The sequence below is a fragment of the Manis pentadactyla genome, chromosome 1 (assembly GCF_030020395.1).
Source record: "Manis pentadactyla isolate mManPen7 chromosome 1, mManPen7.hap1, whole genome shotgun sequence".
NCBI lineage: Eukaryota > Metazoa > Chordata > Mammalia > Pholidota > Manidae > Manis > Manis pentadactyla.
This window is the reverse complement of record NC_080019.1, coordinates 112,998,780-113,013,441: the sequence shown is the minus strand read 5'-3', so window position 1 is coordinate 113,013,441 and position 14,662 is coordinate 112,998,780. Positions and strand designations below refer to the sequence as shown.

The 14,662-nt window shown below is 36.4% G+C and overlaps 1 protein-coding gene across 6 annotated transcripts in view; it reads right to left on the bottom strand.

Annotated features, from left to right (window-relative positions):
- ATP11B (ATPase phospholipid transporting 11B (putative)) overlaps positions 1-14,662 on the bottom strand; it is a 164,937-nt gene that overhangs the window by 129,304 nt on the left and 20,971 nt on the right. For all 6 annotated transcript variants that reach the window (XM_057500345.1, XM_057500354.1, XM_036926688.2 and 3 more), the window contains exon 2: positions 2,301-2,417. In XM_057500345.1, coding sequence (XP_057356328.1) covers positions 2,301-2,417 — 117 coding nt within the window. The remainder of the gene's footprint in view (positions 1-2,300; positions 2,418-14,662) is intronic.

Sequence of the window (14,662 nt, the reverse complement as noted above, 5' to 3'; positions counted from 1 at the left end):
TATGTACTTATTGCTATTGCAGGCTTTAGATTAGTGGTTACCAAAGGTTCAAGGGTAACTTCCTTACTATCTAAGAGTGTAACTGAACTCACTTTGTATGCTATTACAAACACAATCTAAAGGTTCTTTTTTTTCCCCTTCCTTTTCTTCCTCCTCCTTTCTGTGTATATTAGGTATCATATTCTGTACTCTTTGTCTATCCCTTTTCATTATCTCAGGTGACAGCTATTTAACCTTAGGAACACTTCCATCTATAGCAGTCCCTCCAAAATAGACTGTAGAGATGGTTTGTGGGAGGTAAATTCTCTCAGCTTTTGCTTATCTGGAAATTGTTTAATCCCACCTTCAAATTTAAATGATAATCTTTCTGGATAAAGTATTCTTGGTTTGAGGCCCTTCTGCTTCATTGCATTAAATATATTATGCCACTCTCTTCTGGCCTGTAAGGTTTCTGCTGAGAAGTCTGATGATAGCCTGATGGGTTTTCCTTTGTATGTGATCTTATTTCTCTCTCTGGCTGCTTTTAGTAGTCTGTCCTTATTCTTGATCTTTGCCATTTTAATTATTATACGTTTTGGTGTTATCCTCCTTGGGTTTCTTGTGTTGGGAGATCTGTGCACCTCCATGACCTGAGAGACTATCTCCTTCCCCAGATGGGGGAAGTTTTCAGCAGTTACTTCCTCAAAGACACTTTCTATCACTTCTTCTCTGTCTTCTTCTTCTGGTACCCCTCTCATATCATTCCCCAGATGGGGGAAGTTTTCAGCAGTTACTTCCTCAAAGACACTTTCTATCACTTCTTCTCTGTCTTCTTCTTCTGGTACCCCTATCATATCATTCCGTTTGGATTGGTCACCCAGTTCTCTCAGTATTCTTTCATTCTTAGAGATCCCTTTTTCTCTCTGTGCATCAGCTTCTTTGTATTCCTCTTTCCTAATTTCTATTTCATTTATTGTCTCCTCCACCATATCTAACCTGCTTTTAATACCCTCCATTGTGCTCTTCAATGATTGGATCTCCGTCCTTAATTCATTCCTGAGTTCTTGAATGTTTTTCTGTACCTCCATGAGGATGTTTATGATTTTTATTTTGAAATTTCTTCCAGAAAGATTTATTCATTCAGTCTCACTTGATCCTTTCTCTGGTGTTGAGATTTTGTTCTGAACCAGGTTCAAGTTTCATATTGGTATGTGGCACCCTCTAGCACTCAAAAGCTCTACTCTCTGGAGTTTCTCAGACCCTGGAGTGATGTTGGGGGTCTCAGGGGAGTGGTGCTGGTGCCTGGGAGGAGGAAAGAGCTGTTTCCTGCTTCCTGGCTGGTATGCCTGTTTCCACTGCCAGAACCAGTGGGCCGAACACACAGGTGTAAGCCTCTATGCTTTGTGTTTGTAGCTGCCATATTTGGGGCTTCCCTCTTGCTGGCCTGATGCCATGGCATGGGTTGCTGGTTTATCAGCCTGAGCCAGGTGCAGGATAGCCAGGAGGAAGACACAGCAGACTGCATATCACAGTGGGGGTCCTTGGAACTGCATAGCCAGCCAGGGGGATGGGGCACCTGAAGATTGTTTAAGTTCTCAACCAGCTGGGCAGAGTGCACCTGGACAATTTTGTCTACCTGTCCTTTCTCCTGAGCAGTAAGCTCTGTGCAATCCTTGCCCCTTTAGCAGTCCTCTCATTTTTAGGAAATCTTTCAGACTTCCTGCCCAGATCAGCCGGATATAAATCCATGTTTTCCACAAGCAGCTGGTATCTCCATCTCTCCAGGTATTCTGCCTGTCTTAACTTTCCAACCCAGTAATCAGCAGAGTACCATGCAATGTAGGTTTTGCTCCCAGAGCAGATCTCCAGGGCTATGTGTTCAGCAGTCCCAGGCCTCCACTCCCTCCCTGCTCCATTTCTCTTCCTCCTACCAATGAGCTGGGGTGGGGGAAGGGCTTGGGCCCCACTGGGCCACAGCTTTGGTACGTTACCCTGTTCTGTGAGGTCTGCTCTGTTCTTCAGGTGTATGCAGTCTGATGCAGCCTTATTTCCTGTTGCCCTTTCAAGATTAGTTGTAGTAATTATATTTTATTTTCGTATTATATGTGGTTTTAGGAAGAGGTCTCTGTCTCCCCTCTCATGCTGCCATCTTTAATCCACAACTCCTTTTATTTTACAGTTTATAGTTTTGGTTAAAATAAATCTATCACCACCATTTCCTTGAATTTAAGGATATAAATGTATACTAGAACAATACAAATCACTTTTCAAAAGAAAATGGTACATGTCACAGTTTTAATAACAGAAGTGTTATTTCTTACCTTAGATGAAATTATCCGGTTATCTATAAATTTCTGAGGTGTGTAAAGGCCATTCTGAGGAAACCTGTTGGCTATATAAATAGTTCTTGTGTCACTTTGATGTGGTGGGTCAAAACCCTAAGACCAAATGAAAGAAAAAGTAATGGTCAACAAGTTAGTTATGATTCTTTACTGTTGAGGTTTTTCTCCTGTGCTTATTTCATTTCATTGTCTCCAAGATTCATCCATGTTGTAGTATGTGTCTGAATGCTGCATTCTTTTTAATCACTATATATTTCAGTGTGTGAATATAGCATGATTTATATAATAAACATACATACATTTCCTGTATTATAAATTTTATTCCCTGTTGGTTTCAATTGAGCAGATTACACATATTATTACTGGTCCTGAATTGCATACAGAGTCAATCTATTTAATTATTATCAAAGTTAAGCCATATACTTTTTTCTTTCACAGGTAAACAGGTACATTAGCTTCATATATAAACTAACTAGGTAAAATCTCTGCTAATGAAAAATTGTCTGTACTCTGTCAGAACTGCTACCATAGGAAAAAAAATCACACAGAAGACCTGCAGAAGTATCTGGGGACAAAACTTATTTTTCTCCCTTCATTCCTGGGAGCTCCTTGCGTTTTTCACAGCACGGATTCCTACTCAGTGATATGGAAGGCCTGTGTAGCTATGGCCTAGGCAGCACCTACTACATCTGATGACAAAAATTTATATCTTGTTTCTTCCACACCCAGATCAACTCAGTTCCAAAGAGTTTTGTTCTCAGAGGACTTCCAATGCACAGGGCAGAGTTTGCCCAGATTTTTTCCATATAATCATCTCTTTGTGCTAGTTATACTTCAATTGACTCACTGAAATATGGATATATATTATACCTAGCCTCAAATTTAGAAGACCAACTCTCAAGATACATTTAATAACAACCTCTAGTGGAAAAGTTTTCACTGGTCACAAGAATACTGGTATATCTTCATATAGTATTGTTCTCTTTTCCTGGAGTGGCCAGTGAATCTTCAACAGTCCTTTGTTATATCTCAGCAATGCCTTTACAGACTGAAAGCAACAACCAAAAGCAAGAACTTTGTTTTGTCCTAACAGGCAAAGATTAGAAATTTCTTAAATTTTCTTTCTTTTTTCCCATGGGCGTCCAGGGCTACTTACGAGTACTACTAAGTTATTAAAAGGTCAACAAAACTTGATATTCATAAACTACAATGATCCATTTTTAGATATAAAGGACACTAATTTATTAACTTACTAACAAGTAAGTAATGGGCTACCATTCAATGCTTAGCATCTCTGTAAAATTTCATTAAGCACAGACATACATTAAATATCCCCATATTACTTAGAGGGATTTCTTGTTTAGTACACCAGAATACTAACAGTGGTATGTATGGTTTTCAATTGCTGTTATTATTACTGGTTTTAAAAACTTTAGTTTGTGATCCTAGAAACAGCTAGTCTAGTATAGGACTGTGCAAATTTTGTATGCTCATTAAAAAAACATGAAGGTTAATTTTATTCACTTTTGCTATTTATAGTGATAACCACATTTTATGGATGTGAATGTGCGATTATGTGTCTGATTTGAAAATCAGTTTCTTCAAGGATAAAATGTGGCATGCATATTTATTTTCCTTTACACAATTCACAACTGTGCCCTGTAATAATTCATGTGTGGAAAAGCCAGGCTCAAAATCAGAGTTGGAACTCTTTGCTCGATCTAAAAATATCACTATCGTCTTAAAGATATATGCCATTTATTCATTCAACATATATTTACTGAGTTTAAGTACTATGTTAAGCCACGAAGGATTAGATGATTTATTATATATACTTAAGCAAATCCTAACATGCTCCAATGAACAGTTTGAATTAACTGCTATAGTCTATAGCTGTATTTCTCAAAGGAGGTTCATAGGAAGTTTCCCCATAAGGTTCATAAAATTACAAGAGGGGCACAGTTAACTGGAACGTTCATCAGATTGTGTGAAGTATATTTACTCAGCATCCAACAAGGTTAACATAACACGCCTTAAGCTTCTGGGACAAATTAAAGAAAAAGAAAGTAAATTTGAGGGTCTGAAAGAATATATAAATCTTTAAGATGTCAAGACAACACTGAGAATGACTTATACAGAATTTTATTTTTTGCTAAATTCCACCAACACTGGAATTTATTACTATGTACATTTAAAGTTAAGAAATAGAAAACAAAGCCCCCCCCAATATACATATGTTTTATATGTACTATTGCAATATCTCCTTCATGACTAAAATTAATATACATAGAAATGCAGGCACTTTTCAGGAAGTAAATGCTCATCATTTTCCATTCACCTATACTGGATGTACCAGTGATCACATACTAAAGTTTGGGAATTTCTACAGTTATTTCAAGGGGTTATATTGAAATGCTCCAAAAATAAAATCAACTTTCAGTTAAACTGAGTTTTAAACTCACCATCACCAAGATACCATAATTTAAAATAAGATGGCAATTCCAAAAGAATAATTTTTTATTTCCAAAGATGCTATAACATCCAGTAGTGCATTTTAAGTTGTATTTTCAGTTGTGATTAATTCATACAATTTCATCCAATCATGTTATAAACAGTGGTATGCATATACATGTGGGTGTATTTTTTCACATGCAAAAAGTTAAATTTATATTTGTGACTGTAGTATAAATACAGCTAAACGTTCTTACGGAAATTAAACCTGTAACTTCAGTTCATTAGCATCACCTCTACAACAAATTATAACCAGCCATGAACTAAATAAAAATAAAAGAATAAAACTGTCCAGAAATGAGGAAAGAGAACAGGGTCCATAAATGGATTTCAGGTCTGAGACTCTCTGATAGTGTACACAAATTTGCATATATGTTCATTTTTTAAATGAGAGTGGGCATAGTTTTCATCAGATATTCCTGATGTAAAGAAACTCAAAGCCACTTACCTCAAGTCCTGCTTTTATAATTAGTTCATCTAATACTCTGTATTTTAAAAGCAACACAAGAGAATCTTTGTTTCAGTAATGCCTCTACTTTCTCTACTTTAAAGTTAAAATTGAGTCAAAACAAACATCTGTTATCAAAATTAATCGTATAACTACCTGTTAGTGTGAAGTTTAAGTATAGTTTCATAATATTTCTAGCAACCATTATTGGCAATTCTGTGGCTCTGAGAAAGAAATACAATATGAACTCCCTAGTTACCAAGTCAAGGCTACAAGTCAGGGTTCAGAAGCCTTTGGCATATATCACATTTTTGTTGTCATCCCAGACTACCCATTCACACCATCAACCCCTTAAGGTTTGTCTGCTCTTTTCTTCTCTGATTTCATCTTGTCCTGGGCAAAGCAAATGAGATAGATTACTGAGAGTCTAGCCACTATGATTTTATTTTAGTGTCTGCCACAAAGTATAGGCTTTGGAAGCACAAAAAATTTAAACTATTTTAAAATAAAAACTCATGCTCTAAAAAAAGCATTAAATTCAAAACCTCTTTTCTATCTGATTTTGTGAGAACATGTTAAAGCCAAAGGTACCAAAAAAAAAGTTTAAGGTGGAAAAATCACATGGTGGCACTTAGGAGAAGAACTGACAACACACAGGATTAATCTCAAAGAGACTCCTTTCGCGGCCACAAACTGATGAGACGTAGGGAAATCAAATCAGCAAATAGCTTTATAATTTTAGAAACTTGTCTTTGGCACAAAAACAGTACTTGGAAATAAATCACAACATTTTACATCTTAATACCAAATATACCAGGCTCTGCACTATCTTAAAATCTCAAAGATTTTATGAGAAATACAAGCACTACAAATAAGAGAGTTGAGACTAAAATTATAGTCCTATAATTATTGTCACACTTCTTTACATAACTAAGAAAACATTTTTAGAGTTCTCAGTGATCAAAGTAAATTTGTGCCTCTTATCATTCTTACATGTGATGTGTTTCCTCCATAACAGAAAGAAACAAAACCCCAAAACCTTCAAAACAAAACCCCAAAACAACAAAAAAAGCTTCAGAATAAAAACTGCAATAACATTACTATTAAATGAACAGAAGCTTTATTTAGTTCATATGCTTTATATGACAGGAAGTGATTTTTGTTGGCTATATGTTCTACATATACAAGAACGTGAAAATGATCTAGCAAAAATACAATGCTTCTGGGAAAGAATGATTTAATATATTTTACCAAATCTATAAACTTAATGGTGAATTACTGTTTCTTGGACATTGACTTTAAATAAAATATACCTTTAAATAAAATATACCTATATGGTACTGTAAGGTCAAGATGATCTTACACTGTTAACAGACCAAAGCAAGGTTTGATAGAGAATAACTTAAAATGCTCATGACATAAACAAATGCAATAATTTAAACTTTTTTGTTTCATGTTACATAATTTTCATTTTGGTATTCAAGATAGTTTGCCATCTATCAGACCAGTTTGGGTTTCCAAGAACTTTGGCTTAATGCAGGGGTGGTTTGGGACTGTCTAACAGCTGGATATAAACTTTAGAGTGATCTTTGACTCCCCAAATTCTTAACTCTTCTGTCAGTGCTGTACTACTATAGGAACTCATCTCTCACAGGTCCGCATTACTTCCCAAACTTGATTCCCTACTCCACCCCCACATTATACCTCCAGCAAAGGCCTACTCTCCTTCAAACTTCAGTTTAAGAATTTCATTCTTGTGGAGCTTTACCTGGTACACCACACTCCCCAGAAACAAAAATTTGTTATCTACAATCACCTAACCTTTTACACATTCCCATTAGAGGTTCTGTTAGGCTAAATTGTGATTGCCAGTTTGTACAGCCATTTTTCCTTTCAGACTAAGATTCTTAAATGCAACAGCACGTGCTACTTAAAGAATTTTTACTGAATTAGGTTAAATTCTCTTGTTTTCAGGTCCTGAGTTTGGTTTTAGTATATCTTTAAAAATAAATTTTCTACCAAATTGAATGTAAATTCAATGATATTTAAGAGGAAAAGAAAAACTTTAAAAGTGATTCTGTAAAGTGAAATCTAGCATTACTAGTGAAAAAGAGGCTAATACAAACCTTTTTATTCTGGTGTTCCCAGATTTATCTAATTTTTTTGTTTGTTTATTTTGTTTTTTGTTTTTTTTTGTCAAAGAAAAAGGTTTTGGTATTTTTAAAAGGAAGAGAGAGCATCTAACATCTCTTAATGAGGTAAAATCTGGATACAGCAATAACTAGTAAATAAAATTTCAAAACAGTATTGATTTCTCTGATTTTTATCTAAGCCATTTATTACAGCTTTAGAGTTGGTAGGGATTCATTTGCAAATGTCAAAGAAATAAACTTCTATTAGGGGAATGCAAATCAAAAGCACAATGAGATACCACTTCACACATGTTAGCTGGTTATTATTAAAACAAAAACAAAAACAGAAAACAGTAAGTATTGTTAAGGATATGGAGCAATTGGATCCTTGTGCACTGCTGGTGGGAATGTAAAGTAAAATGCAGCCACTGTGGAAATAATATGGCAATTCCTCATAAAAATAAAACAGAATATATTGACCCAGGAATTCCACTCCTAGGAATTTACCCTAAGAATGCAGCAGCCCAGTTTGAAAAAGACATATGCCCCCCTATGTTTATCGCAGCACTATTTACAATAGCCAAGAATTGGAAGCAACCTAAGTGTCCATCAGTAGATGAATGGATAAAGAAGATGTGGTACATATACACAATGGAATATTATTCAGCCATAAGAGGAAAATAAATCCTACCATTTGCAACAACATGGATGAAGCTAGAGGGTATTATGCTCAGTGAATTAAGCCAGGAAGAGAAAGACAAGTATCAAATGATTACACTCATCTGTGGAGTATAAGAACAAAGAAAAAACTGAAGGAGCAAAACAGCAGCAGAGTCACAGAACCCAAGAATGGACTAACAGATACCAAACAGAAAGGGACTGGGGAGGATGGCTGGGAAGGGAGGGATAAGGCGGAGAATAAAAAAGAAAGGGGGCATTATGATTAGCATGTATAACGAGCAGGGGGCACAGGGAGGGCTGTACAACACAGAGAAGACAAATAGTGACTCTGTAGCATCTTACTATGCTGATGGACAGAGACTGTAATGGGGTATGTGGGGGGGACTTGGTGATGGTGGGAGTCTAGTAAACAATGTTCCTCATGTAATTGTAGATTAATGATACCAAAATAAAAAATAAAAAATAAATAAATAAATAAATAAAAATAGAATATATTACCCAGCAATTCCACTTTTGGGGATATACTCAAAAGTTAAGTGAAAGCAGAGACTCAAACAGATATTTGTACACCTATGTTCATTGCAGTATTATTCACAACAGCCAAAAGATGGAAGCAACCCAAGCGTTCATTGACAAATGAATGGATAAACAAAATGTGGTGTACACATACAGTTAAAATGGAAATAAATTTTGACATATGCTACAACATGAATAAAGCTTGAAGATATTATGCTAAGTGAAATAAACCTGTCACAAAAAGACAAATATTGTATGATTCTTCTTATATAAGTAATAAGAGTAGCCAAATTCATAGTTTGCCAGGTGTTTAGTGAATGTGGGAATAGAGAGTTAGTGTTTAATGGGTACAGAGTTTCAGTTTGGGAAGATGAAAAAGCAGGAAATGGATGGAGACAATGGTTTCACAACAATGTGAGTGTTAATGCCACAGAACAGAATTTAATAACACTTAAAAATGGTTAAAATGGTCTATTTTACATTACATATATTTTCTGAAATTAAAAACACCAATTTCTGCCATTTGGGAATTTACCATGGATTTTCTGGATTAGAAGAGACCTATTTGACTGTAATTTAACCATGATAATAAATATGCCTTTGTTAAGACTAGTAATTTCCATGTATGGAATCAGAGGTATTTATGATAAAAATAAATGATAAAAAAAAAAAAAATAGGTCTTAGTAAGGGAGAATTTAAAGTTTATATAACCAAGAACCCTAACTTTGATTTTTTTGATCTGCCTATCCAGTTGAACACTGGCTGGATAAGGAATGAAATCAGAAAATATTTAAACTGTAGTATCCAAAGTAGAGATAGATGGGGAAAAAGTTTCCACCAAGGTTTCTCAAAGATTTCTGGGCCTTCTCCATTTCCCCTCACTTCCTACCAGCCCCATTTCCCACAATCTAGATACCCTAACCTTTCATCTTGCCGTAATTATATATAATTGTAATGTTTCTAAAAATCTGTAACACTCTTGCTCTTATATATAAACTGTATGCTGTTCTTGTTATAAGTACAATACCAAGCATTTACATCTAGCAATTCAACCAAAATACTACTCTCACTGAAATAATGTTTCTAACTGACCATATACTTTGCTCCACGGGCTTTCCTACTCACCTACCATTTTCTGATTGGTTGCTTAAGTGTGATTTCCTATTCTTATTGAGAGAACTATTATGTAATAGTTCTCTATAACAGCCAAGATATCCTATGCCACTAAATCAAAACTCCTTTTGGTGAATGAGCCTAAGGGAAGGAAGGAAGACTTCTAGGAACTGTTTCAGAAATAAGGTTGGTATTGATTCTCGTAATGACTTAAGGGGCCTACTGGCATTTAGTGGGTGGATAGATGGGTCAGTGGGGCAGAGATGATTGACATTCTGCAACACATTGTAAAAGCCCTGCCAATGAAGAAATGTCCTGTGAACCAGACAACTTTCAAATGTCCTGCCTGATATTCATGTTGGTAAAAATATCTTCAGAATGATATGAAGTCCCTATTTAAATACAAACACAAAATATTTTTTATGGACTTACGAGTTTTTCAGGCATGCAACTAATGTAAACTGGAAGAAGATAATACTTTGATTTATCACAACTTTATAAAGAGCCAGTCACTATTTCAGAAAATTGTATCACCAATGGAAATATCACCTGAATTTGAGTCACCAATATACTATGCTTTCAGTCTGCACTAGTAGCCATGCATTCATGATTATACCATAATTATTCACTACTCTAATGTAGGTATGGGTGAAAATTTAAATACTGAAATTTGTGTACTATTTATTATAAATGATTACTTTTTCCTTCGTATGACAACTAAGGTTTTAATGCTGATCTTTTAAAATAAGTTATTTTCTGTAGGGAGGTTATATATTTACATTTTATTTCAGGATAAGAAGTAAGAAATGTTAAAATACTTTTTGGAAATAGGGGGCACTGGGTCTGACAGAGCTGAAGAGCAACTACGTACTTAGATGGCCAAAGTTTAAATTATATTACAGGTATTCACTATCTTGGGTCTATAACAGAATCCCCTACATTAGAAGCTGCTGCTTATACCATAAGCAGTGTAGTCAGCATTCAAACCAGGAAACAACAAATATTTCCACATACAGATTTAAACAGGCTAATTTATTAGGAAAAACAATTCTAAGCAATAACAACATTAAAACATACTGAAGACAAAGAACAGAGATGCTGAGTGGATCCCATTTAGTTCAGACTAGAAGTGAAATAAAAGGTAGAATAAAGTAGGGTGGAGTAAGATACAGAACTGTTTCAGTAATTTTATATGCTGAAAAGCATGCTTCAGAAGAAATAAAAGGTGTACAAGGTTAAAATAAAAAGGACTAAAAAAATCCTAAACAATTGCTAAGAAAATATGAAAACTAAACTTTAGGCAGAAGAATGATTATTTAACAACACTGGTTTAAACTGACATAATTCTTTAAAAAAAAAAAAAAAGATTTTTTTTCAGCCTATTTTCTGTTCTTCCAGCAAAGCAGTTAGTTCATTTACCCTGCATAATGACTATTAAAATTGTACTGCTGGTCTGCAATTCTTGCTTTCTGGTATCTTCTTGAATGTAATGAAAAGAATTTACTTTAGCAGCCAATCAAAGAGTATTTACTAAGTACTTTATTTATGCTTTGTAGTGTGCTAAGGACCACTGACAATAAAAAGAAATATATGACTTAGTCCCTGCCCACTTGGAACTGATGAAACTTTAGGGAGGGTTTATTTATCTTAGAGATCATCTAATTTCCTATTTCCTCTCCATTTTTAAGATCTTGGAGTTATTTTCTAGTTTCAATATAGGAAACCCAGCACTGGTAACTATTAAACAACTGGTATATTTGTTGAGAGGTTAGGAAAGAGGGCTGGACTTGAGTTTGGAACCCAGCAAGCATAATGATGATGGTTAAAGTCAAAGATATGTATGAGACTGCCTATTAAGAATGTACAGAGGAAGAAGAGAATAAGGGTAAGAGTTAGAATTCTCAGGACTATCATTTAAGATACATGTGGGAGAAAAGAAATAAGCAAAGCAGAAAGATTATCAGGGAGGAAGGAAAACGAGTAATGTAGCAGAAACACGGGAAGAAGTTGCAAAAGGGAATTATTTCTTGTGCTGCAAGGAAAGATGAGAACTGAAAAAAAGACTACTGAATTTACTAATTAAGAAACCATTGGTGGCTTGTACCAATACAGTTTGAATAAAGTTAGAAGACATGCAATGGATTGATTAAATGGGTATAGAGAGTAGGGTAGAAAACTAGGGGCAGTGGTTAATTCCTGAAAAGCTGGATCAAGTGAAGATTTTTAATTTAAGTGAATCATAAGCATATTTTTAGGTTTTAAATGAAGGATATGGTAAAGAGGAAGAAAAGTTATGGGAAACAAAAAAATTACTGAATCAAGGAAGAAAAAGAAAATGATCAAGAGCCAAGGTGTAATACATTAACTTTAGAAGAGGAAAGGATCCCTCCTTATTTCAAATGGAGTGAATTTTTCCATTTGAATGAAAAATAAAGTTGAAATCATATGCTAACACATTGTCTATTTTGGTAATTCTAAGAAATACCTTTGTGATGAGTTGATATACTCATCAAGCCCCATGAAGTCTGTGTATACTGACTGCATTTTCCCATGGCTTTCTGCATATACTCAAATCTCTAATGGAAGTTCAGACTGTAGTCACAAATCAGATCACCAGTTATTTCTTTAAGATTCAATTAACCCTGAATTTTACAGGTACTTTTTTTTATTACTAGTATGTATTTCTTGTAATTAGGAAGCTTGTAGACTCTAAGTATTAATAGTCATCACACTGACTTCTGATGACCAAAGGCACTGGTTCTCAAAGTTCTGGATTTCACCAAGCAGTAAAAAAAATTCAATTGGGAAAAACAGAATTGCCAACTTTTAATTTTTTCCAAGCAAGAATATTAACCAAAAAGAGAGGAAGGAAAACTATCTAAGATTTAAAAGACAGCTCTTTTAGAAAGCCTGAGAAGCTGTCACAGCCCAGAGGAGACCAAGAACAGATGATTAAATGTAATGTGCTATCCCAGATGGGATTTTGAACCAGAGAAAGGTTATTAGTGAAAAACTAACATCCTAATAAAGTATGGAGTTTAATAAAAACACATTAACATTAGTTCTTTAGTGTAGCAAATGCAGCACAGTAATTTAAGATGTCTGTAAGATGTTAAGAGAAACCAGGTGAGGGGAATGTACAGGAATTCTCTGTATTATCTTTGCAACACTGATGTAAGTCTAAAACTATTTTTAAAAATTTACTTTTTAAAAGTTAAAAAAACACAGTCCTTAAAAACAAGGACATGTATAAATTTTAAGTAAAGGCAAATACACACTTATGGTTTACACTGACCTAGTTTTTCTTATTTTGCCATAGACTATTTAAAAATTTATCTCACTCAGCAAAATTGAAGGAACAAAACAGCAGCAGACTCACAAACTCCAAGAACGGACTAGCGGTTACCAAAGGGGATGGGTGGGGGAGGTAGGGAGGGAGGGAGAAGGGGATTGAGGGGTGTTATGATTAGTACACATGGTGTGGGGGGGTCACGGGGAAGACAGTGTGGCACAGAGAAGGCAAGTAGTGACTCTACTGCAGCTTACTACACTGATAGACAATGACTGCAATGGGGTATGGGAGGGGGACTCAATAATATGGGGGATAGTAGTAACCACATTGTTCTTCATGTGAAACCTTCATAAGAGTGTGTATCAATACCTTAATAAAAAACATTATTAAAAAAAAACAATGGGGGGGACAGAGCCAAGATGGCAGCGTGAGTAGAGCAGTGAAAATCTCCTCCCAAAACCACATATATTTTTGAAAATACAACAAATACAACACTTCCTAAAAGAGAGACCAGAAGACACAGGACAACAGCCAGACTACATCCACACCTGTGAGAACCCAGCGCCTCGCGAAGAAGGCAAGATACAAGCTGCGGCCCAGCGGGACATAAGCGCCCCACACCCCAGCTCCCAGCGGGACCAGAGGAGTCAGAGCAGGGAGGGAGAGGGAGCCCGGGACTGCTAAACACCCAGCCCTAGCCATCCGCACCAGAGCGCAGACACAATGCATGTGTGGGGTGCTGGAAACTAGGGAAACAGGACAGTAAGACCTGTGAGCGGGTCCCCACAGCTGGCACCCTGGGGAAAAAGAAAAGCAAGTGCTTTTTGAAAGTCTTAAAGGGACAGGGACCTCACAGCTGGACAGAAGCGTCCCAGGACATTTAGCCCAGCAGCTGGGAATCCTGGGGAACTCCGGGCACCCTAACCCCCTGGGCAGCAGCACACCTCAGAGGCCCGTAACGGAGACAAACAGCCTCCTGGCCGTTTCCCCTCCAACGTGGCTTCGCCATATCGGAGCGGCAGCCTGAGGCAGGCCACGCCTACAGCAACCACAGAGCTAAACTCCACAGCAGCTGTGAAAGAATCAGAAGCCCCGTCTGCACGCAGCTGCCTAGCACAAGCCGCTGGAGGTCGCTGTTCTCCCAGGATAGGAAGGCCACAAACCAACAAGAAGGGACGTTCTCCCAGTCATCACTTGCGCCAGCTCTGCAAACTATCTCTATCGCCACTAAAAGGCAGAATTTGAGACAGACCAAAATCACAGAGTCAACCCCTGAGAAGGAGATAGACCTCACCAGTCTTCCTGAAAAAGAATTCAAAATAAGGTCATAACCATGCTGACGGAGCTGCAGAGAAATATACAAGAGCTAAGGGATGACGTCCGGAGGGAGACTACAGAAATGAAACAATCTCTGGAAGGATTTATAAGCAGAATGGATAAGATGCAAGAGGCCATTGATGGAATAGAAACCGGAGAACAGGAACGCATAGAAGCTGATGCAGAGAGAGATAAAAGGATCTCCAGGAATGAAACAATATTAAGAGAACTGTGTGACCAATCCAAAAGGAACAATATACGCATTATAGGGGTACCAGAAGAAGAAGAGAGAGAAAAAGGGATAGAAAGTGTCTTTGAAGAACTAATTGC